Raw genomic sequence first — 24,941 nt, 5'->3', positions numbered from 1 at the left:
CAATATACCGAAATTTACCAAAAATGACAAAATTGAGTTAAATACAGAATTATAAACTACTGACCTTAAGCGTTGTCCCAAAACAGACAGAACTTTATTCTTACTTTTAAACTAAAAATTATTAAGAAAAAACAAATATTACTATAAATAGCAAAAACACTGTTTTTGGGACTTTAATGAAGGAATTCTCCTAAATTTTGGTAACAATCATGATCATGAATCTGGATTAGAACATTGTTTCCGATACTGTCACCCTGATGACCCCTACTGGCACCTCCTTTGATCTTGCGTTGTGACTTCCTATGCCCCTGTTGCTTCAGGAATGCACGTGCTATCTGTTTTACATCATTATCACAGATTATAGATTTACAAGTTTTGTACAAACTTTGACTAACCAAAAAAGAGACATGTGATATTGTGATGTTCTAAGCTTTGGTTTCAGCAGTGATGTAAACAGATTCGGACGAATTAATTAATAGATTTGTTTAGCCAAGTTTGTTAGAACTGATTTTGATTTCTACAAACTGATTGTGATTCTTATATTCAACTCATTCTTAGCTAGATTGCTTTAGGCCATTGGGCTCTTTTGCTTGAGAAGGTGGCGAATTATCCCCCTTTCTGGTTTGGAGGTCCAGTGGCAGTGGGCTGATGGATGGGCTAGGTCCGATTGTTTTCTTTAATCTGTAGTTCTTTAATAAAACTTCTTATTATTCACCCCAAAAAAAAAAAAAAAAAAAAATCTATTTTGATTTCATGACATTTCTTTTCTCTTCTTTTCTTTTATATATATAAAAAAAAAGTATTATCTCATTTCATTAATATAAAAACATGAACATGAGCATTTCAATTATTCATCATCTGTAGATATATAGGTTCGTATTAACAAAATCACACCACAAAAATGAGAAATAAAACAGAGAGAGAATCAATTTAATTTGCCACAAAAAGTCAAAATTACTAAACAAAATGACAATTCTTATGAGAATCTTAATGAAATTGATAGAAGTTCATATTTCTTTATTTTTTAAAAGTAGTTTTTCTATTTTTTTTTTTCCTTCTAAAAATGAAAAATTCATCATTTTCTTGGGATTGAATTAGGCTAGCCACAGCCAGGAGATGGTAAACTAAAATATTGCAGGGTTAGTCAAGTGAATTTGGTTTACCATTTGCGTGCCTAACCGACGTAACCGTGGATATACTGGAAACCACCACGTGACGCTCTCTAAAGGTTTTCTAGAAAACAAATTGTTTATTAGTAATTTTGTCTTGAAAAGCACAAGTCTTTGAAAATTTAGGAATTAGTGAATTACCACTTATTTTAATATTTACTTTTTAGAGGAAAAATAAAATAAGAAATGAAAACTTTATTTTATTTTAATTTAATTGATTCAACATATAAGGAAAATTAGTCTACACTCTACCAAGAACAAGTTTGGAGGTTAGGTTATGTTGTAAGAAGGTGTGAAGTACACATGCACGCTTAAAGTGTTTATCAGTCTCTACAAAATAATTATTTAATGGACACATTAGTAAATAAAGAAATTTATCACAACTGAGACCTTGAAAAGAAATTTGGAATTAAAAATTTTGGGGCATAACAATACAAATAAGAAGTTCATATTCAAATAATAAAAAAATAGTTTAAATTGCAAAGTAAGATTTACATTTTATAGTTTATATTGTAGTAGTATTAATGTGAGATCTACATTATATATTAAATAAATGTGTACAACAAAAAAAAAATTACAATATTATATAATTTTTGCAAATATTTACAATAAAAGATTTATATGTTAGTACCATTTTTTATGAATATAAAATTTACATGTTGTATACATTTACTTCTTTTATGATATTGATAGGCCAAAAACGTATTGACCTATTGTGATGAATTACTTGATTAATTAGTCAAGTTTATTAATTAATCAAATTAACATGTAATTGTACGTGGCACCACAAACAAATCACTAATTAACTAAAGTATGCAGCGAAAAATAAATTAACACGGTGATTTGTTTACGAATGGGGAAAACCTACACGGCAAAAACCCCATTGGGTGATTTTAAGGTCACCATTCCCGAGAATCCACTATTATCAAAACAAACGGTTACAAGTTAAAGAATCTCAGTATCTTATACCAATCTATAGTTGAACCCTTAGCCCAATACCCAATTGGACTTGTTCTGTAGTGACAATCTCTTTTTTCAATGCACGGCTCCCAGTACGTGACTTGATTACCAACTTGAGAAGGATGTTAGATACAAAGTTCTTCAGTTCATCACATGATGAAGATCATGAAGTTACTTGGTCACAAAACCTTACGGTATACAAATACAATAACTTCCTTAAGAACTAGGGCAAACTAGGTTTTCGGTTACACTTTTCTTCACACTTGTGGAATTGTGCTTTTGTGCAACTTCTGTAACCTTTTACGGCCTTCAAAATAATCCTTATATATATTTAGAGTTATGAGAAAAGAAAACTCAAACATACATTCACGGATTGGATGAAAATCAGCTTGAAAAACTGAACTTCATAAATCTCAATAGATACCCTATCTGTCGAGTAGTTGTCGAGTTTCGGGCTGAAATAGCTCTTTTAAACCTTGATAGATACCAGCTGTCGAGTTTTAAAGTGCAGCACTTTCTTACTTGATTCTTGGACAGACTTGCATGGTTTTAACACTTGAACTTGAAACCTTATTTTTTGAAGTATTAAATATATTCTAGATCTACCCAATTACAAGTAAAATGTGTTTTTTCAAAGGATTAGCCAATTACATAAAATATTGACATATATTCCTAACATTGAATCACATATGTCCTAATAGATATAGGATTCATATGTTTGTATAACGTAAACCTATATATATTCGTAAAAAAATGATAAATAATTTAATTTTACCAGGAACCGTGGCCTATGTGAGGTTTGTTTATCATACCTTTTATAGGGAAATTGGCGGTGGGGGGAAGAGAGAAGATGCCGACAGTGGCATCTACGTGATCACATTAATAGATAAAGAAATTTATCACAAATTAAATTTGAAAAGAAATTCGTAATTATAAATTTAGGGAATAACAATACATATAAGAAGTTCATATTGTAGTATTTGACGTGTACTTGAATTATTTACATTAATCGTTTCAAGTGGAATATTGTGGCCCCAATTTACGAACTATTATCTTGGACGTAACTCTGTTATTGAAGCCCCATTATTTGTTATGCTGGAACTATTGTCATTCTGTACTGATGTGAATAATACAATATTGCTTTGCATAAAACTTGTGGGCTGTGTTGGCGTTGGAATTGGATCCAAATTGCCGTTAAGCATGAGAATAATAGAAGTCATATTTGGTCTGTCACTTACATTTTCTTGAACACATAGAAGCCCGATTTTGATACATTTCAACATTTCAGTTATTGGACCACCCCTCAATGTGGGATCTATAAGATTTGAAGTTGTCTTCTCCCTCCAATTTTTCCATGCCTGCCAAAGTAGTTCATTATGCACATACAAAATTAAGGAAAACATTCAATTATGTACTTTCCGATTCATGATTTTTTTGTTTATAAAAAGGAAATGTTTACTCTGTACTTTTTGGTCATACTCACATAGCTTAGAAGATACTCTGAGTTTTCTCCATCATGGAAATGATTGATTTTTTGTCCACTCAAAACCTCCAAAATTAGCACACCAAAACTAAAGACATCTGACTTTATTGAAAACTGTCCAAGCATTGCATACTCGGGTGCCATGTATCCACTGCATTTCAATATCAATAAATCTATTTTCAATTTAAATTGTAATAAACCAATGATTCTGTTCAAAATTTTTATTTCCATGTTTGTTATGGCAATAATATGGTTTTACCCTAAGAAAAGAAGACTAGTAAAATCTAGTATATAAGACATGCATAAATATTAATTGTCATCAACTATTGCATCTTACTATACTTACTAGGTCCCAACAATTCTAGTTGTATTGCCTTCAGTTTGATCTAGTACAAACATTCTTGCCATGCCAAAATCTGAAATTTTAGGGTTCATTTCTGCATCTAAAAGAATATTACTAGCTTTGAGATCACGATGAATAATCCGAAGTCTTGAGTCCTCATGAAGATATAGAAGTCCTCGAGCAATGCCTTTTATAATTTTATAACGCTTTTCCCAATTGAAATGTGCACACTTCATTGGATCTATATATTCAAGAAATTATATTGTTTAGTCATATACCATGAAATTCAAAAGAATTTGTTAGAATCACATAATATAAATTGAAGAGAGAATGTAACAATACCAAAAATGTAGTAATCGAGGCTTCTATTAGGCACAAATTCATACACAAGAAGTCTCTCATTCCCTTCCAAGCAAAATCCAAGGAGTCTAACTAAATTTCGGTGTTGAAGCTTGGCCACTAATAGAACCTCATTCTTAAACTCCAAATCTCCTTGTTGAGAGTTTCTTGATAACCTTTTCACAGCTACCTCTTGTCCATTTAAAAGCTTTCCCTGAAATTATTTACATAATATGTTAAAAAAAAAAAAAAAAAAAAAAAAGACTTAAGTCAATCACTTTGATTGAATTTAAAACATTGGTTTAACACAGTTTGAATTTAACATCTTTCCATATCATAATGTTTTCCTACCTTGTAAACTATCCCAAATCCACCTTTCCCAAGTTTATTTGCATCAGAAAAGTTGTTTGTTGCAGCTTTAATAGTGCTAAAGTCGTATTGGAGGGATTCCACACTTTTTATTCCTTCCACAGCTTCAAATTAATAGGAAACAAGTTATAAACAATCAAACGATTTAGTACTTTCTTTAAATAGTATCATTTCTCTTAAGAGTCAAAGCTGGGGTAAATTTGTCTCCTACTCAAAATTTCTTTGCCAAATAGGAGTACCTATATATATATGGCCGAGCCCAATAGGATAACACCTCTCAGATAAGTGGATGACATGCTAGCAATAATGAAACTAATTGATTGTAAGTGACTTACTTTCATAATTATCCTTTGACTTCCTGATTCCAACAAATATACAAATGCTAATGGTAAGCATCATAGCAATAACAGATGGAACAACAATGATGATGGCAGTTCGAGTTTTCTTTCTCTCCTTTCCTGAGAAAACCAAAAGCGTCTCGTCAAATATATTTAAACAAAAAAAAATCATGTCAATTGTTGAATTCAGTTATTCATCCGTGGGTAGATTGGTCCTACTCAACAAAATCACACCACACAAGAAATAAAGAAGGGAAAAAGGAGAGAGAGTATTTGTGAAACATATAATTTGATTTGCCACAAAAAGGCAAAACCATTACCCAAAATGACAATTATGGGAATATTTAGGAAATTGATGAGTTCATATTAAATAAAACAATTATGGTGAATATATATAATTTTTTTTTTCTAATCTCAAGAAGGAAGTTTTGATTTGATACAATAATTAGGGCTATTACATCGCATAATTGCATTGTTAATGTCAGGAAAAAAAAAAAAGTTTAAAAGGTAATAAGTTATATATATATATATATATATTAGAAGTGAACTTTTTTTAGTTATCTTATCGCAGTTGATCTCAGCTGCGGAGCTGCCTACATGAGAATTATCATACCTGTTATAGGAATTGGCAGAGGAGGAGGAGGAGGAGGAGGAGGAGGAGAAGATGCCGAAAATGGTGGCGGCGGTGATGTTGCATAAGCAACGTTAAAAAAATGGTAGGTCTCAAACCTATAATTACAGCTGGGTGCATAAGTTCTCCCACCTTCCGATCCAACAACTGGTGGAATATTTCCGTAAATATCTGTTAAACAATCACTGCAGTTTTGCTCGGACAAATCAGGAGTGCACTGCACAAGCACATATAATGTGCGTAAGTCCGGGGCGACTGATGTTCTCGCCGCAAACTTGAGAGAATTACCACCTGATGCAGCTTCACTTCTCATGCTTTCAAACAGTGTCTCAAGCACCCTTTTGTACCCACCTTGGTCTGATACGCTGTTAGTGTTCCACATGAACATTGAGGGATTAATTTCCATGATGCCAAACATGGAGCGGTCAGAGAAGCGTATCATGCAATAATCGTACCATCCTATTGCCTCCTTCTGATTTGGGCAGAGTTGTGGGAGAAAACTCGAAGCGTTCTTGAGGCAACCAAGACAATCATCTTGCTCAATATCTCTTCTACAAAGACCAATTGCATAAACTTTGTCAGGGTCTTGGCCCTTAGAATCAGGGTAAAAACCGTTTTCAACTTGTGTGTCGGAGGAGATGGAAGAGAGGACAAGGCTGAGGTTTGCCTCGTAGGTACTGTTAGTGGTGTAGTTACCCTGTATGTTAAAACATGAATGGTATAGGTAGAGTTGCTGGGCGGTGGCTTGAGCAATGAGTGCGAACACGGGATACAAGACGGCAAGTAGTGTCGAAGAAATCATTGCCATGTAGTAACATGGATAGATTAATGCCTAGAAGCTTTATCAAGGAGGGCTGAACTAGTTTCAAACAATCAATTTTTGTGTTGGTGCCTCGCTTAAAGCATTGATATGAAGTCAAAGTAATCTACAAAGTATTAGTATTTGTAAAATTGATATTTTTTTCATTTTCTTAGGATTAACTAGGCTAGGGAGCTACCGATCATTTTACTATGTCATGGCAGCAGTCATGGCCAGCCAGCCAGGATTAATGCCTAGAAGCTTTATCAAGGAGGGCTGAACTAGTTTCAAACAATCAATTTTTGTGTTGGTGCCTCGCTTAAAGCATTGATATGAAGTCAAAGTAATCTACAAAGTATTAGTATTTGTAAAATTGATATTTTTTTCATTTTCTTAGGATTAACTAGGCTAGGGAGCTACCGATCATTTTACTATGTCATGGCAGCAGTCATGGCCAGCCAGCCAGGACTTGTTAAACTAACATATTGAAGGTCCTTATATTGATTTGGTCAAGGATGATGGCTCAATCTATTTGATATTTTCTGTATTTTTTATTCGTTTTCTTAATTGTTTGGTTACTTACCCCAAAAAGAAAGGAAAAAAAAGATAAAGGTCAATGGTTACCGTGGAAGTGGAATTGAAGCAAGAAGAAAAGAGAAAAAACGAAAATAAAAAGAAAAAAGGTCGGGTGACATGGCTATGTTGACTTGTTATACCTACGGCCGTATACATGTGTTTTTTATTTTTATAAAAATACTGTATTCATCGTAATTTTGTAACAAATTTGAAATAGTAAGTTATTAAAGGTTGTTATTAAAGGTTGTTATTAATAAATAAAAATGTAATTTTAATAATGGATTCATATTTGAATATGTAATAATTTTCTATCCTACTATCTAGAATTTCTACATTTTTTTTTTTTGTCAAACAAAAAAAGTGTTCATTTTATTTTATACTAATTAAATAATTTATTATTTTAATATTGTGACAAGTAAGTAGTCCATTAAACATATAAACACTAAGAATCGAATTAAACATATAAACACTAATAAAACTTTATTCATAAAACTAGTAAATATAAACACTAAGAATCAAATTTTCCATACCTATGGGCCTAGGAAAAATCTCATCTTAATGCTATAGTCACCTTCTTATTTCAATTAAATCATAAAAATAATAACCTCCCTATGGGGGCAAGTCATTACCTTCATGAATTAATTGCCACTTAGATGCCTTTATTCCTAATAGTCTTGTAAAAATTTATTGATGTGATTATCATCATGGCTTAGGATGCTATGGCTACTCCCATGTCTTTTTGATATTCACTACTTCAAATAGCATCATAAAGATCAATCAATCCTAATATTGATCATGACAATATGCACGCAAAAAATGACATGAAATAATATTTCAATACATGATAAATGCAAAGAAACCTAAAATGTGCTAAATTAAACAAATCCCTCACTTCAATGATCCAAATCTCATATGTAACAATAAACTTTATGAAATAAATGCAAACTTACATGCAACACATTTATCCCCATAATTTATTGTAAAACCAAATGGTTTCCAAAATATAAGGATCATTTGTGTTATCATGCCAAATATATGGATCCACAAAAATAGTCTCTAAAGCAATTTACAATTGAAAATTGTACAAATTATTGAGGCATGTTTGTCATATGAGCCACCATACTGTCACAAATTATTTTCCAAATAATTAAGAGTTTATATCTAGGAAGGAAACATACCTCCAGTTATAGATGTTTAAGTGTTTGGAGAAAAGAAGACTTATGATATGATGATAGTGTTTATAAAGGTATCTTCTAGTCTATGACTTTTACCTTACATATTTCCTTTTGATGGAGACAGGCTATATATATATAGGTTAGACTAGGGACCCTTTTAAATTAAAATTTGTTCCATAACCCTCCTTCCATCAAGAAGTTTAAAACTTGTAACTTCAAGGATTTTTTCACAAATAAAATCCTTAAAACATAAATTTTCATTTATCATTTAAAAATGTGCCACATAAAATTGTCTTAAAATCTTACAACTTAATGTCATAAGGGCAAGTCTTTCAATACTTGTTTGAATAAGATATATTTAGATAAACGATGAATACCTAACTTGTAGTAGATTTATTGTAATAGAAAGAGCCTAGTAGAAAATAGGCAAAAATATTATCTTTGTCCTCATACTTTGAAGTAACAATTAATTTCCCTTTTTTTTTTCTTTTTTTCTTTTTTGTGCTGACATTTTGGTAGAATTTAATTTGATCATTATTATTTTTAATTAGCAGCGAATTTGATTTTATCATTAACTTACTAACAAAAATTGTTTACATCATGGCATACGGTGTGGACAACTGACTTTTTCTTACATGACTAATTAAATAATGATAAAAAAATTATTTCCTCCTTAAAAAATCTGAGTCAATGTTTATATATATATATATATATATATATATATATATATAAACAAATCATAAAATAAAATTAAAAAAACAAGAAAAAATCTAAATTAAGGGCTTTCATCCATCAATTCATCGATGTAGGCCATCATACTAAATTAACCACGTTAACTCATAGTTAATCACCCATGACCACCATTAATTATCAAAGTTAAACATTTGCAGCCTTTATTAATATTAATCAAGATCTTTATACGCTAGGTCCATGTTCCTCCTTTCATCATCTCTTTCAATCATTGTGTAAGATCATCCCAATTTACTCTTTTACTCAAAAGGATTCAGACAACCTCATATGGGTCTTTTATCATATATGATATTATTTCACAAGATGACCTTGGCCTAGGGTATTCGCGGTGTGGTTTTAGGCCATTTTTATCACCACATTTTGCATTGTAGTTTAGTCAAAACCATAATCACACCGTACCTCATTTTTGTAGTCACATGTGCGATGTAATGCAGTTTAGAGTTTAGCCAAAACCATAATCGCACTGCACCATACCTCATTTTTGCGATCATATGTGCAGTGCAGTAAATAGGATACAGTTTGAACAGTTTGAAACCAATATGTTTTTCAAATTTTGGGCTTTTCATGCCTAGCCCAAAACCTTTTTTTTTTCCCTTTATTTTGGGCCAAGTGTTAAACAATTGAGTTAGTTTTTCTTTATTTTGGGTTGACTTTCCTAATCAACACTTGTTAGGGTTATTAAACTTTTTTTTTTTTTTTAAAAACTAGACTTATTAAACTATTAATAATATATTTAATATTAAAAAATAAATATATTAATATATAGAAAGAGTGCGGTGCAGTACGGTTTTCCTTATTATAAAACCACAAACTACATTACATCATGTTGTGCGGTGCGGTGCGATTATGCCATTTTGTGAATTGTTTTGGTGTGATTTTTGTGGTTTGGTGAACACCCATAATCTTGGCAATTTCAACCATATTCAATAGAGATGTACACCTTTCATTTGCACTTGGTTTTCAATTTTGCTACTGATCTAATATCTTCATTCATTTTGGCTAAGGGCCTGTTTGATTAGAGATTTTTAGTATCGTTGTTTAAGTATTATGGAAATACGTGTAAGTTAAAAAATATTGAGAAAATATGTGTTTTAATATTTAAACACTGAAAACTATTATTTAAATACATATACTAAACACCCCCTAAGCATCACAAACCACGATGATTGATAACCATCTCTATTAACTTTCTTTTTAGACACTCATCTTAAAGTGTCCATGGAAAATTGTCTAGTAGAAAATGATGAGGATCTGTCTGTATTTCACTCTTTAATTAAACTAGAAAAAATTTTAACAAAGATTCAGTCTCTATTTTCTTTTTTAATTTTATTTATTTATTGCCTTGATTTGAGTTTTTTTTTTGGGTAGTTGTTCTATTTTGGTCATTTGACTAAGCGTAGGGATCAGCTGGTAATTTTTGGTTGCTTTGGAATCCTCTGTTTTTTCTTCAGATTTTTTATAATCTATTTGACTTTCGAAATTTTCTAATTTTATTCGTTTTCTTTACGGTTTGGTTATTTACACAAATTTTTTTTTTAAAAGGTCAATGGTCACCGTTAAAGTGGAATTGAAGTAAGGAAGAAAAAGAAAAAGAAAGATTAGGTGACATGGCTATGTTGACTTATTCCACCTGGTATCCCCAACAGGTAATTTTTTAAAAAGTATTATATATGTTCATAATAATTTCATAGTAAATTTTAAGTAATAAATTTTTCATCGTTATTAATGCAAAAATGTAATTTGAATAATGGATCCATATTAAAATATGTAATAGTTTGCTATCTTGCTATTTAGAATTTCTTTTTTCTTTTTTCTTTTTGGTCAAAAAAGAAAAGTGTTCATTTTATTTTATATTAATAAAATAATTTATTATTTTAATTTGTGACATGTAAGCAGTCCATTAAACATATAAAAGTAATGTTAGGGTCATATAAAAAATGCATAATTTTGTGTTACAATTAGCCACGTGATGAGTTGTGATTAGTTGAAGTTTGTCCTCATATAACTCACCATCACACATCTACCAATTGCAATTCACCACCTGACAAGTTATGACACAATGTTGTACATTTTTATGTGTTCATAGCATTACTCAACATATAAACATTTTTCGTTGAGAAGATGATGTCACGATGACAAAGATTCTCTGTCAAAAGTGTTAAGACATATGTATTTCACATGTTAAGAACATATGTCATGATTTTATGTAATTGGCTTATCTTTTGACAAAACGCACTTTATTTATATTTTACTTGTATTTGAGTAGATTTAGGATGTGTTTAAATACTTCAAGAAACCATGTTTCAAGATCAAGTATTGAAGCATTCAAATCTGTCCAAGAAAACAAGTTCATAGTGCGAAATCATTAAAACTCGATAGCTGGCTCGACAACTGTATCTATCGAGCTTAAGAAAGCTGTTCAAAGATTTGGTGTGCTCGACAACTGCTTGACACCTCCTATCTGTCGAGGTTTAAGATTTTCAAAATTCAGATATGATTTTCTTGGGATCCGTGAATTTGTCTTTAAGCTTTCTTTTCTCCTAACCCTAGACATATAAAAGGATTGTTTTAAGGGCCGTCAAATTGTTCACAAGTTGCATCAGTTTTGAGCAAACTCTGTTTAAGCAAATTTTGACCGGAAACGAAGTTCTTGCCCTAGTTCATCTCCTTCTCTTGAAGAAGTTGTTGTGTACGTGCACCGTAGGGTTTTGTGACTAAGCATTTTCTTGATCTTCATCATGTGGAAGAACTGAAGAACTTTGCAACCAACAACCTTCTTAGTTGATAATTGAAGTCGCGTACTGGGATTTGCGCAATTGGTTATTCACGTACTTGGGAGTTGTACATCGAAAGGGGAACTGTTACTACAAAATAAGTCCAATTAGGTATTAGGGTAAGGATTCAACTGTGGGTTGGTAAGGTACTTGGATTCCTTTACTTGTAACCGCTTGTTATGATAATAGTGAAGTTTCGGGAGTGGTGACTTGAAAATCACCCGTGGGGTTTTTGCCGTTAGGTTTTCCCCATTCGTAAACAAATCACCGTATTATTTATTTTCCGCTGCATTATTAGTTTATTGGTGATTTGTTTGTGCTACCACGAGTTTGCATGATAAATTGATTAATTAATAACTTGACTAATTAATTAATTAATTTCTATCACAAGGGGTCATTCAGTTTGTGGCCTATCAAAAAGACCTAGGGAATATATTAAGTTATTAACTCAATTTAATTTACGAGGATAATGTAAGAATCCCATATTTATAGGGATCAAATCTGCTTTTTTTGCCTGTGTATGTGTAGACAGAGATGTAATACGAGAACACAGCACAATATAGTGTGTGTGAGTTCCAAGAAAATAAAAAATTATTTCTTTAACGGTGAGGCACCACTAAATATTTTTTAAGACCATAGATATTGCTTAGATAATATTTTTTTTTTCCCTTATATGTTTGCGTTTTGAAAATATATGTGGTAAATTTTGATTAATTTGTTGAGAATTTATAATTAATTTCAAAACGATCGGAAGTAAAACTGTGTTTACAATTTACATTCGGAAAAGGATGCAAACGGTATATGGTTTTCTAGATAATGCCAGGAACACTAAATATAGTCAGATATACAGTAGTGAGCGTAATTTATAGACAAAATCGCTTATAGCTCCATTCACAAAACATTACCTAGGATATAATTCAGTTATTGAAACCTCGTGCTTGGTTCCGCTGGAACTGTTGTCCTGTTGTATTAAAGTGGTTGATATATCATTGCTGAGCATAAAATTTGCTGGTTGTGTAGGTATAGGAAGAGTATTACAATTGCCACTAAGCATGAAAACAACTGAAGTCATGTCTGGTCTTTCAGCTACATTTTCTTGAACACATAATAGTCCAATGTTGATACATTTCAGCGTTTCAGTTATTGGACTGTCTTTTAACATGGGATCTATGATATTTGAAGCTATACCCTCCCTCCAAACTTTCCATGCCTGTAGAAATATCAAAGTGCACATAGCATGTTAATGAAAAAATTGTTTTACTTTCCATCTTAACTTTTATTTTATTTTTTCAAAAGGAAAAGGAATATGTATACTTTGATATTCATACTCACATAGCTTAGAAGGTATTCATTGTTTTCTTCGTTATGAAAACGAGTAATTTTTTGGCCAGTCAAAATCTCTAACATTAGCACACCAAAACTAAAGACGTCCGACTTGACTGAAAACTGTCCAAACATTGCATACTTTGGAGCCATATATCCACTACATATCAAAGCAATAAATCAAATAATCAATTTGAATGGTAGTAAAAATCTTAATGATTATTTATGAGTTTTTATTTTTTATTTTTTTCTTTGTTATGGCTTATTTTGGTGTCATTCCGTCACAAGTAGCCTATTGAAATCATTTTTAAAAATCATGCACAATTCTAATCATTAGCTCTAAAAACTTGTCATGATACTTACTAGGTCCCCACAATTCTATTTGTATTGCCTTCAGTTTGATCCAATACAAACATCCTTGCCATGCCAAAGTCTGAAACTTTAGGATTCATTTCTGCATCTAATAGAATATTGCCAACTTTGAGGTCATGATGGATAATTCGAAGTCGAGAATCTTCATGAAGGTATAGAAGTCCTCGAGCAATGCCTTTTATAATTTTGTAGCGTTTTTCCCAATCTAAATGTGCACGTTTCATTGGATCTGCATATTCATTAAATTGTATTATACAAGAAATATTTTTAAATTTACTCTTGGGAATGAAGAAAAATATTTAAAATCCAAATGCAATCATTTTTATTACAATATACAAGAACCAAAAAAAGTAGAAATGCAATTGTACAAATATGTAGCGATCCAGGCTTTTATTAGGCACAAACTCATAGATAAGAAGCCGTTCATCTCCTTCTAAGCAAAATCCAAGGAGACTAACTAAATTTCGATGTTGGAGTTTTGCCACTAACAGGACCTCATTTTTAAATTGTAGATCTCCTTGTCTAGACATCTTTGGTAGTCTTTTCACAGCTATAGAGCAAAACATAAATAAAACAATCAAAATCAACTTCAAAAAAAAAAATAATAAAATAGTTTGCAAGTTTAAGCGGATTATTGAAAATTCTTTTGATACCCTGAGGGTTTCCTACCTTATAAACTGTCCCAAATCCACCTTTCCCAAGATTGAATGCGTCGGAAAAGTTGTCTGTGGCATCTCTGATTGTGCTGAAATCAATTTGTAAGGATTCCACACTCGCTATTTCATCCCCAGCTTCATAAGAGGAAGAAGACGATATATCGTACGCTGTAGTGGGTGAAAGGTTACTTACGGAAATGGGCTGATCAAAATCTTTGCATCAAAGCTCATTCTTGTTTTACAAAGATATTTGAAATTATTAACCAAGAGTTCATTCAAAAACAAAGCTATGGTTTCTAGATTTTTCTTGAAATATAATAAAAATCGTTTGTCCCAGTAAGTGTTCCACTTCATATTTTTCCCTTCGCAACCTTCATAAGTCATGTCCCTTTTTTTATAAAAGTGAGACAGGATTTTAGGATATAAAAATGAGACAGGATTTTAACAACTCAAAACCATACATAACTAAGTGATTTTCCTCTCTTAAAGATTCAAAATTAAAGACATTTGCCGTTTCTCTTATGAACAACTATTCCAACTTTGCATGAGAATATTCTTAAAGATAGACCTTAGGCATATATATCTCACCATAGAAAGTTTGTTCCACAAGAAATAATTTCCCAAATACGTAAGAATGTATATCTTCCCATTCCCTCATGCCAAATTTATGGGGCATGGGATCAACTGTTGCTCACAAATTTGCCTAGGACTCATAAAATTCATGCAATCCTATGCTTCACATTTTAAAGCTGTTTGATAATATAAAAGAATAGCTTTCAAATTACAAGCAATAATTGAACTTACTTTCAACTTTATCCTTTGGCCTCCTCTCTTTCAAAATGATGCAAATACTTATGACAATTACCATAGTAATTATAACCGTCGGAACAATAATGATGATGACAGTTCGAGTTGTGCTTCTCTGCTTTCCTGCAAAAACCAAAAGCATGTTGTTATTAATTTGAGACATCTATCTTCTGAATTTGAGGCATCCATTTAGAGTGGGAGGAATTGTCCAATTGTCATAGTTGGCACCCAAATCACAACTTATTACCACATACTTATGAAGTAATTCCAGAGGAAAAAAAACAATACTTTAACATGTACTTTGGATAACTGGATCTACTGAAGAAAAATTATAGAACAAAGCGAAGAATTGATATGCAAAACTTAATATATTAAGAAATAATCCATAGAAAGAAAGAAAAAAGAAATAACATACACTGCAACATAACCTTTGGATTGCCAGCTGTTGAGGTCTAAAAAGGATTATAGTGAGGGAGGCCCAAAAGAATGAGTCAGGCCCAAAAGGAAAAGATCAAGCTAAGTCCAAAGTAGCAGATGCAGGGGAACCACAAAGGAATAAATAGGCCCAGGAGATTTGAAGCCCAGACAAAGAAGCATCCAGAGGAAAAAAAAAAAAGAAAACCATGGCAAGGGATAAGAAGTCAGGATCCTCAGCAACCATCAAGAGACGCGAATCCTTTCAAGCACAAAGTCAAAGGAAGACTAGGACAGCTCGAAAGAAAAAGACAGAAGAAGAAAATAAGAAACAAAGCAAAAGAACACAAGCGCCAGTAAAACCCAACGACCTCTCATGGCACAGACAGAAAGAAGCTTAGGGAACCAGAACAGAGAAACACAAAAAAAAAAGAATGATAACAAGCGGCTTTCAAGTTGGCAGAACAGGATTCTGCCCAGATGGGAAAGAAAAGGGAAAAGTGGAACTGCCAAAATGGTGAAGCCGAGAAGGGCATACCTCAGCACATCCCAAAGAAGGTAGCCAACCAGGGACTTTCAAAAGAATCAGAGCTGAAAAGAAGGAAGGAATGAGAAAAACGGGAAATGAGACTTACCGAGTGATAGGCACAGAACAGACTCTGTTCACAAGAAGGCAAAACAGGGAAACCAACGGTTCCCCGAGAAGACCAGAACTCCATTATGAAAGGGAGGGGTAGGTCACGAAAAAAAGGGGCAGTGAAAAAGGGAGAAGAAAGAGATTTTTTAGAGAAAAGAATTATTAGTAAAGTCGTAGTAAGGAGAAAGAAAACACTGAGGGGAAAGTGAATATTGCTTCCCGGTATCCCAGAAACAGCCACTATTGCACATATTCGGATTCAAAGAGAATCAAACTTTGCAAGTTTTGAAGGCTGAAATAGCCATTCAAGACTGCAACTTTTGAGTTTGATTGAACCTTGTATCACGTCCTAGTGAGCTTCTTGTAACTATAACAGAGAACACATTAATGAAATATATCTCAGCAATTCCAGGATCCCTTTAACGTTATTTTGTACCACTTTGCTAATCCTGCTTCTTTCTTTTTGAATTTACCTTGTTGTTTTGGCATTTTCAATACGAATATTCTTACTTGTCATTTTTCTTGTATTGTCAGGAGCATCCCCTGTATATTACTTGACTCTTAAACAACCTTTTAGCTGCGGTGAGTCAAGGCTCGGTTCACCAAACCTCTTATTAGACCCGGGATCCTTGGGCCTGAGTGTCACAAAAAAAAAGACTCTCTCACACCAGCAAAAAAGAAACTTTTATAAATAAATATAGCAATCTAACCTTTTCCACAATTTTATACACAAACTTTTCCTGAATATAGCAATCCAAAAGTGTGTTCAATGCAATCTTATTTAGAATTTTACATGATATGATAGATTCCTAAAATAAAATTTAAATCGTAAAATTTACTTTCTCCATTTCAAAACATTTGTATTCCTTGTAAGAAGAACATGTACCCTAAGAGCAAGAAATAAAGATTTTCCCATTCAGTGAAAGAGAAGAATTTATTCCCTCCTATTAGAGGAGACTCATGATAGGACCTACATCTCCCGTGGGAGAAGGGAGAACTTCTCTAATAAGAGCGAATGATTTTTTTAGGAAAGTGAAGTATTCAGAGCATTATCTTACCTTCCGGCGATGATGCATCGGCTGAGTTCAAAGAAAGCGTTGGTACCATACCTAAAATTACAGCTGGGTGTGTAATATCTCCCACCTTCCTTTCCAAGACAGCATTGTGGAATTTGTCCAGAAATATTTTTCGAGCATGCACTGCAATCCGTCTCAACCAAATCGGGAGTGCATTGCGCATGGGCATATATTGTGGTGTTGGATGAGTCTGGTGCGACTAAGGTTCTTGTAGCACACTTGTAAGAATTACCCGAGGCAGCTTCACTTATCATCCCACCTAACAAGTTCTTTATCCCCTTGCTGTACCCATCTACATTCGATACATTCTGAGTACTGTTGTTCCATTGCGAGAAAGCAGGTTGATTTTCCATGATACATAATAAAGGGCGATAGGAGTACCTTAACATGCAATTGTCGTACCATACTATTGCTTCTTTCTGATTGGGACAAAGCTGTTTGAGAGCAATTCTTGAGTCATAGAGACAATTACGGCAGAGGTCTTCCTTAATATCTCCTCTACAGAGTCCAATGGCATAAACTCTGTCAGAGACTAGGCCGAAAGAGTAAGGGTAAAAGCCATCTTTGATATTGGTTTCGTTGGTGGAGGAGACCATGTCCGAGAGGATTTGAACGAGGTTTGCCTCGTAGGGGCTTCTAGTGCTGTAATTACCCTGATCGTATAAACAGAAGTGGGAGACGTTTGACTGTGCATTAGCTTGAGAAATGAGCACGAACACTGTAGAAAGGAAAAAAAGTAGTGGTGATGAAATCAAAGCCATGTTTTGGGCAAAATGATTGTTGAAATATGAAGAATTGAAGGTTTATGGAGAAGATAACATAGTTTGATGTAAATGTAATCAATTTTGTCTGCCGTGTTGAAAATCATAGAAAGTTGTCGATCAGGAAAAATCTTTGTTGAATTTTAAGCACATGTCGTTTTCTATGTTGGAACTGAGCTAGGAAACTACCAATAATTTTCCTAAGAAAAGAATTTTCCTTCCTATATACACATGACACGTTCCTATTCGGCAGGTAACTAAAAACGAGTGGTCAAATGAATTTGGTTAAGACAAAAATAAAAATGCATAGTAGGCGAATATGTCATCGCACACTTTATGCTCCTTCCATGTTGCATGGTCTAATATATGCCACGTGTACTTTCCAGCGCCTCACTTTGACACACATTTCTTTTTTTTTTTTCCAGTTTCCATTCCTAGTTTCCCATTTGTAAAATAATAAAAAATTGTCCCATCACATATGAAATGAAACCAAGGACTCGGAACTCAAACCCACCCCCACCTTCTACATCCAAAGTTGGTTTATTGAGAACCAGAATATTCTTTGTTGACTTTGAAAAATTACTTGAGGCAATTTTATTTTATTTTATATTTTCTTTTCAGTGAAATTAAGGTTATAAGGTTTAGGTGGAGAAGAAGGAGGCTAGATAATAGAGAATGTCTTAATAGTTGTATTTATTGTTGTTATGCCTATTTTCAAAACTCTCTCTCTCTCTTTGGGGATTTTTAATTCTTCATTGCATCTTTACTTACGTTGAGGAATTTTTGTGTTGAACTTTTGCTTTATAGGATTGATTCTATTTGCTTGTGGTTTAATTTATTATCTTTTTTTTTTCTTTGATTGATAGACGTTACCCAATTTCATTATGTAGCATATAATAATATAATGTTAATCTATTGTGTAGCATGACTAAATTAATCTGGTGTTTACAACTGTACATATTCTTTTGAGTATTCTCTTAAATAGTCATTTTCTTTATATAATGTTATTTCTCGCACATTCTATGTCAATCTTATATTTATTGGGAATTGTTTTACAAAGTTAAAGAACTGTAACATGTCAAACGTCTTAGAAGGTAGCATCCCTTTGACCTTAGGTAATTTTTCTATTGAAATTTGGGCCTTTCCAATAACTATTCTCAAGAACAATTCCACAAAGTTTGACTAAAAATGGCAGCTCATACTCATTGGCCTATTTAAATATATCAAACAATGAATTGCGTACAACTTAGGTTGCATTTTTTTTTTTGAATGAAAAGCCTTTACTTAAAATATTTAAAAACCTTTAGCATGTTTGGGTGGATATGAAAATCTGGTCAAACTAAAATGAACTTTTAGTTGACTATAAAATAGGGCAGAGTAGGATGTAAAATGAAATACAATTTCAATTTTCAACAATTTATTTTCAACCCAAGCTCACGCTTACATTCATTTGAACACCCAAATGAGAGAGAGAGAGAGAGAGAGAGAGAGAGAGAGAGAGAGAGAGAGAGAGAGAGAGAGAGAGCACTTGAACCTAGGTCTGAGAGATCACCATTGTCATAGCCTCTAGATTGTTGCCACCACCTTTAGATCGAACCACACTAACCAACCCATGACCGATCTTGCTGTCTATGTCTAAAGTTCATCGATGTTGGCTTTGCATCTTGATCTTGTCTCCACCACCTCTAGATTGAACTATTAATGCCCATGACCAATCTCTCTCTCTCTCTCTCTCTCTCTCTCTCTCTCTCTTGATGAATATTTGCATCTTGATCTTGATGAATATTTTTGTTTTTGTTTTTGTTTCTTTGGGTTTATATATTGAGATTTTCTATTATAATATATGTTTAGAAACTGGGAAAGTGTGAGAAACTAGTATAAAATGTGTTTTCTAACACAACCAAACACCTAAAATTATTTTCCAAAATAGTTTATGGAATGCAATCAAATACCTAAAAATATTTTCTTTTCCGAAATATATTTTCACTTGAAAATATTTTACATTCGGAAAACATTTTATCTCAGGGCAAACATAGGTTTAGTGGCAATCACTTTGAAGGAATCATCTTAGCCCCAATATTAAACAATCACTCCTTGGTAATCCTAGATGATAGATACAATTACTTGTCTAGAAATATTCCAGGGTGGTTGTACAATCCTCCTAGCTTGGTAGGAGTTCTTCTAAGAGGAAATCACTTTCATACGTGCTATGTTGTATTAAGAAAAACATAAAGAAAATCTTTACTAAATTATCAATGCATTCGATAGTCCAAAACATATAAAAGAAAAAAAATGATAATGGAAAAAATAATAAATAAGAAGTAGTTCTTTAAATCCAAGATTTAAAAAAAAAAAGTACAAAAAAATATATTTACTAATAATTTCAAAAATCATTAAATTTTTTATTCTTCATGAATTTTTGCATATAAAAATTAAATTAAAGTAATGAGTATATTTGTTAATTTTTTTTGTTTATTTAAATAATTAATCCTTAAATTTATCATTTTTTTTAATGTATGTACCTATGTTTAAGTTATCTTTAAAATATGTATATTGTAAAACCTTTGGAGTCAAATACTTAGTCCATCATTGATTGGAATTTGATGATATCATCATTAATAGAAGTAATGAAATACATAATGTTGATTTTGATTGTTGATTTCTTGCCAATGTGCTTTGAGGAAAAAAAGTACCCCATATATCTTAGCCCTAAAAATGATTAAAATATAATTAGAAATTTTACTCATTAGTAATTGGATGCAAGTTTTAAAATCAGAGTAAGGAGGTAAAATGTTCATTCTATGCTTACAATGTATATAACAAAATGTTCAAAAAGTTGTGGACACCCATATTATAAAAAATAAAAACAAAAAGTTGATATTGAGAGTCCACTTTGACAATTTAGCACAAAGGAAATGGTCATAATTTGTAAATGATAATTATATATTTCCAAGTTCGTTAAAGCTTATTTTTTTTTGAAAGTAGGTCAACTATCAATATTTTACACAAGAGTGTCACCTAACAATATTTTCCTGGTTAATGTAAATTATTAATTGTTGAATTAAGTGTTTTGAATGTAAATTAGTAATTTTTAAATTATATGTTTATGTTAACGTTTATAAGGCAAGCATCAAGTTGAAACTGGTTAGAGCATTAGCATCTCCTGATGCTAATGCCATATCTAAGAGCATTTTAGCATGAATGCACCAAATAACCACTACATCAGGAAATGTCAAAAGGGAGTATTGCAAAAATATTTAGAATTGTGCTACAGTACAATTCTAAAGGTAGAATTGTACTATAGCACAATTCTAAAACTTATAATATTTGTTTATTCCCCATTTTCTGACTCACTCTCTCTCTCTCTCTGTGTTTCTCTTCTCATTCCTCTTTTCACAACAGCGTCTCTCTCTCATCACATCTCTCTCTCACGGTGGGTTATTCTGGCATGGGTTGTGGGTCCGGCATGGAGGTGAGACTGGGGAAGTCGAGATCGGCGTAGTATGGTGGTGATTTTTGGGTTTTTTGGGTCCAGATCGGCAGGTTTTATTGAAGCCGAGTTGTGAAATTTAGATGTTTTGTTTGTGGGTTTTGTTGATTGATGCGTTTTTGGTTGATCTATGAAGTTTTGTTTGTGGGTTTTTTGGGTCCAGATCAGCGGTGTGTATGGGCGTTTTGTTTGTGGGTTTTTGGGGTCCAGACCGGTGGTGTGTATGTGCGTTTTGCTTGTGCGTTTTTTGGGTCTAGATCGCCGGATTTGTTTTATTGTTGGATTTTGTTTCACCACCTCGTCGAAAATGAAGGTTCCGGCGGAAGTTGCAGATAGAATAGAGCTAAAAATTAGAGAGAGGAGAGAGATGGAGAGAAAAGATATAATTTTAGGATATTATTTTATTACGTAGATATATTATTTTAATAAGTAGAATAGGGAAATAAAATTTTGGGATGCTGGAAGTATTGTAAAATGGTATGGTAAAATGATAAAGTGGTTTTTTGAAATGGTAAAATAGAGTAGAATTGGAATTGTGGGATGCTGATGCTCTTACAAAAAATAACAAAAAAAGAAAAAAAAAAGAAGGGATTATCAAATAAGTAAATGGTGACTTATACTGTCTTGTACTTGCCCCGAAACTATTACATACAAAGATACGTTCATAAATGAAAATTTGGAAAAACATTATATAAGGTTAGCAAGGTTTGAATGGAATGTGAAAACTTACCCTGGTAAATTGAAAAAAAAAAAAATATATATATATATATATATATATATATATATGAAATATTAATTGTGTTATACAATTTGCTGAACATTGTAGGTTTTGTAAGATTCCAATTGCAATAAATTCGAAATTATATCCGACTGGGTATAGACCTTCAACAGAAACAGAGCACTTTTTTTTTTTTTTTAAATGAAGAATCAACTCATGCTCGAGATGTTTTTATGATCACTTGAAAAATGTGAATGATAATACAACATAAAGACTATCATTTTTTTTTATATGAAAAAGTGACATTCTACAAGAAAAAATTATACACATATATATATATATATGTACAAACATGTAATAGTTATTATGTAGCTATTTACTATTTGATAATCAATACACACATTGTAGCTGTATTAACATGAAAATTTAACATTCATCAATCTAAACTAAAACAGATAGAAAAAATATATAAAGATAAAATAAAATTAGTTTTAATTGATAAGCAAGTGTGACCACAAAAACTAGTTGACAAAATAGCATTGAAAAAAAACTTTAATATCATTTTTAAGACTTAATAAATTTGTTCTTCTTTATGAATTTTTTATTAAAACCAATTAAATTTAAGTCACTAAGGTGTGTCTATAAATATAAATATATATATATATATATATATATATATATATATATATATATATATATATATATGTATTTGATTTACTTGTTTTTTAATTATGTAAATTAGTAATTTTTGAATTACATGTATTCTTTCGTGAATGCATATTAGTAATGGTTAAATTATATGTTTACATTTATGTTTATATGTATAAGTATGTTTATATTTTATAACATGAAATTTACCCTTTAGAGTCAAATCATCACTTTGTCAATGATTGAAAGTTCTTAAAGCATGCCTGTCTACATATTGTTGTAATGTGTGTTTATGAGAGAGAGAGAGAGAGAGAGAGAGAGAGAGAGGTGTGAATGATAGGAGTCATAAGGAGAAAGAAATGAGAAATAATAAATAGAATAAAAATTTAAATGGAATTATATATAAAAATTGATTTTTATGTAGGTATATTTACAAGTGAGTTGGTTAAAATTATTGAAGTGGGCCGTGTGTGGCTTGAATTGCCACAAGCCCACGTCCACCTAAGTCGGTCACTATTGACCAAATCCTATTTGTAATAGGAAATTTTACTCCAGCCGACTTTGACATATATATAAATATATATATATATATATATATATATATAAATATTATGTTTAAGATGTAGAGTAGCCGTGAGATTATAGAGAGTAATTACAATTAACCTAGTTAGCAGCCGCGTGAGAGAAAATAGAGAAAAGAGAGGCAGCCAGCTTCTATTCTTATTTTTTCTGTGAGAGAGTACTAGGGTGTAATTGGGATTTGGGTTTCTTGAGAGTGTTCTTGTGCACTATTGTATTTCCCCTGGTAATAGTGAAGTCCCTGCAACTCCGTGGACGTAAGCAAATTGCCGAACCACGTAAATATTGTCTTATGCATATGATTGTTTTCTTTGGCGTGTGTTTTCACTATTTGTTTTGTTTCTCACAGGTTGGGATTTTGATTAAATTCCCTACAACTGGTATCAGAGCCTAGGGTTAGGTTTGAGTGGGAGCAATGGCAGAGGAAGCAGGAAAGGCGTCTGGAATAGAAAAGTTTGACGGCACAGACTTCGCGTATTGGAGGATGCAGATTGAAGATTATCTTTATGGGAGGAAATTGCATCTGCCTCTTTTGGGAACAAAACCTAAGGCTATGAAGGCTGAGGAATGGGCTCTTCTTGACAGACAGGTACTAGGAGTTATCAGGTTAACTCTGTCTAGGTCTGTTGCACACAATGTTGTAAAGGAGAAGACCACAGCAGATCTGATGAAGGCTTTGTCTGGTATGTATGAAAAGCCGTCAGCAAACAATAAGGTGCACTTGATGAAGAAACTGTTCAATCTGAAGATGGCAGAGAATGCATCAGTAGCACAACATCTGAATGAATTTAATACTATCACAAATCAATTGTCGTATGTAGAAATTGATTTTGATGATGAGATTCGTGCTCTAATCGTCTTGGCTTCTTTGCCAAACAGTTGGGAGGCAATGAGGATGGCAGTAAGCAATTCTACAGGAAAAGAAAAGCTCAAGTACAATGATATACGAGATTTAATTCTGGCTGAGGAGATTCGTCGAAGAAATGCAGGCGAAACCTTAGGATCTGGTTCTGCCCTAAACCTTGAGACAAGAGGCAGAGGTAATAACAGAAATTCAAATCGGGGCAGATCAAAATCCAGAAATTCTAATCGGAACAGAAGTAAATCTAGATCAGGCCAACAAGTACAATGTTGGAATTGTGGGAAAACAGGTCACTTTAGGAATCAATGCAAAAGTCCTAAGAAGAAGAATGAAGATGATTCTGCTAATACTGTAACAGAAGAGGTACAGGATGCATTACTTCTTGCAGTAGACAGTCCACTTGATGATTGGGTTTTGGATTCAGGAGCTTCATTTCATACCACTCCACATCGAGAAATCATACAGAATTATGTTGCAGGTGATTTTGGTAAGGTGTATTTGGCTGATGGTTCAGCCTTGGATGTTGTGGGTATGGGAGATGTTCGAATATTGTTGCCCAATGGGTCTGTTTGGTTACTGGAGAAGATTCGACATATTCCTGATCTGAGGAGGAATCTGATTTCTGTTGGACAACTTGATGATGAAGGACATGCAATACTATTTGTTGGTGGTACTTGGAAGGTTACAAAGGGAGCTAGGGTATTGGCTCGTGGAAAGAAAATTGGTACTCTGTACATGACCTCAAGTCCAAGAAACACAATTGCAGTTGCTGATGCAAGTACTGATACAAGCCTATGGCACCGCAGACTTGGTCATATGAGTGAGAAAGGGATGAAGATGCTGCTGTCAAAAGGAAAGCTACCAGAATTGAAGTCCATTGATTTTGACATGT

The 24,941-nt window shown here is 32.6% G+C and overlaps 2 protein-coding genes across 5 annotated transcripts; both read right to left on the bottom strand.

Moving 5' to 3' along the window:
• Positions 1–3,035: 3,035 nt before the first annotated feature.
• On the bottom strand, positions 3,036–6,860 carry LOC126726253 (cysteine-rich receptor-like protein kinase 44). Its single transcript, XM_050431477.1, has 7 exons — positions 5,615–6,860; positions 4,999–5,121; positions 4,646–4,767; positions 4,298–4,508; positions 3,959–4,196; positions 3,613–3,763; positions 3,036–3,487 (listed from the first exon to the last, which is right to left on the bottom strand). The coding sequence occupies exons 1-7, from the start codon at positions 6,438–6,440 to the stop codon at positions 3,179–3,181; spliced, it is 1,980 nt and encodes a 659-aa protein (XP_050287434.1). The 5' UTR covers positions 6,441–6,860; the 3' UTR covers positions 3,036–3,178.
• A 5,599-nt stretch (positions 6,861–12,459) lies between these two features.
• On the bottom strand, positions 12,460–17,923 carry LOC126726254 (cysteine-rich receptor-like protein kinase 10). Of its 4 annotated transcripts, none has more exons than XM_050431479.1 (4): positions 14,071–14,842; positions 13,393–13,951; positions 13,039–13,189; positions 12,460–12,916 (listed from the first exon to the last, which is right to left on the bottom strand). In XM_050431479.1, the coding sequence occupies exons 2-4, from the start codon at positions 13,623–13,625 to the stop codon at positions 12,608–12,610; spliced, it is 693 nt and encodes a 230-aa protein (XP_050287436.1). In that variant the 5' UTR covers positions 13,626–13,951; positions 14,071–14,842; the 3' UTR covers positions 12,460–12,607. The 4 variants fall into 4 exon arrangements, 3 of the variants coding, with proteins under 3 accessions (XP_050287436.1, XP_050287437.1, XP_050287435.1); XM_050431480.1 differs by having other exon boundaries at positions 13,393–13,630; XR_007655758.1 differs by lacking the exons at positions 12,460–12,916; positions 13,039–13,189 and adding exons at positions 14,862–14,987; positions 16,974–17,923 and having other exon boundaries at positions 13,654–13,951; positions 14,071–14,225.
• Positions 17,924–24,941: the final 7,018 nt, after the last annotated feature.

Source organism: Quercus robur, chromosome 5 (assembly GCF_932294415.1).
Source record: "Quercus robur chromosome 5, dhQueRobu3.1, whole genome shotgun sequence".
NCBI classification, from domain to species: Eukaryota; Viridiplantae; Streptophyta; class Magnoliopsida; order Fagales; family Fagaceae; genus Quercus; species Quercus robur.
The sequence above is the reverse complement of the archived record's forward strand: the minus strand, read 5'-3'. Positions and strand labels throughout refer to the sequence as shown.

What these genes read in the sequence shown, in the direction of transcription:
- LOC126726253 (XM_050431477.1), bottom strand. Translation starts at nt 6,440, where the DNA reads ATGGCAATGATTTCTTCGACACTACTTGCCGTCTTGTATCCCGTGTTC. An exon ending in GATTTGGGATAGTTTACAAG is followed by an intron (nt 4,509 to 4,645) that starts GTAGGAAAACAT and finishes AAATAATTTCAG; the next exon opens with GGAAAGCTTTTAAATGGACA. An exon ending in ACTAGAATTGTTGGGACCTA is followed by an intron (nt 3,764 to 3,958) that starts GTAAGTATAGTA and finishes ATTGAAATGCAG; the next exon opens with TGGATACATGGCACCCGAGT.
- LOC126726254 (XM_050431478.1), bottom strand. Translation starts at nt 17,752, where the DNA reads ATGGCTTTGATTTCATCACCACTACTTTTTTTCCTTTCTACAGTGTTC. An exon ending in CGATGCATCATCGCCGGAAG is followed by an intron (nt 16,551 to 16,973) that starts GTAAGATAATGC and finishes TGTGACACTCAG; the next exon opens with GCCCAAGGATCCCGGGTCTA.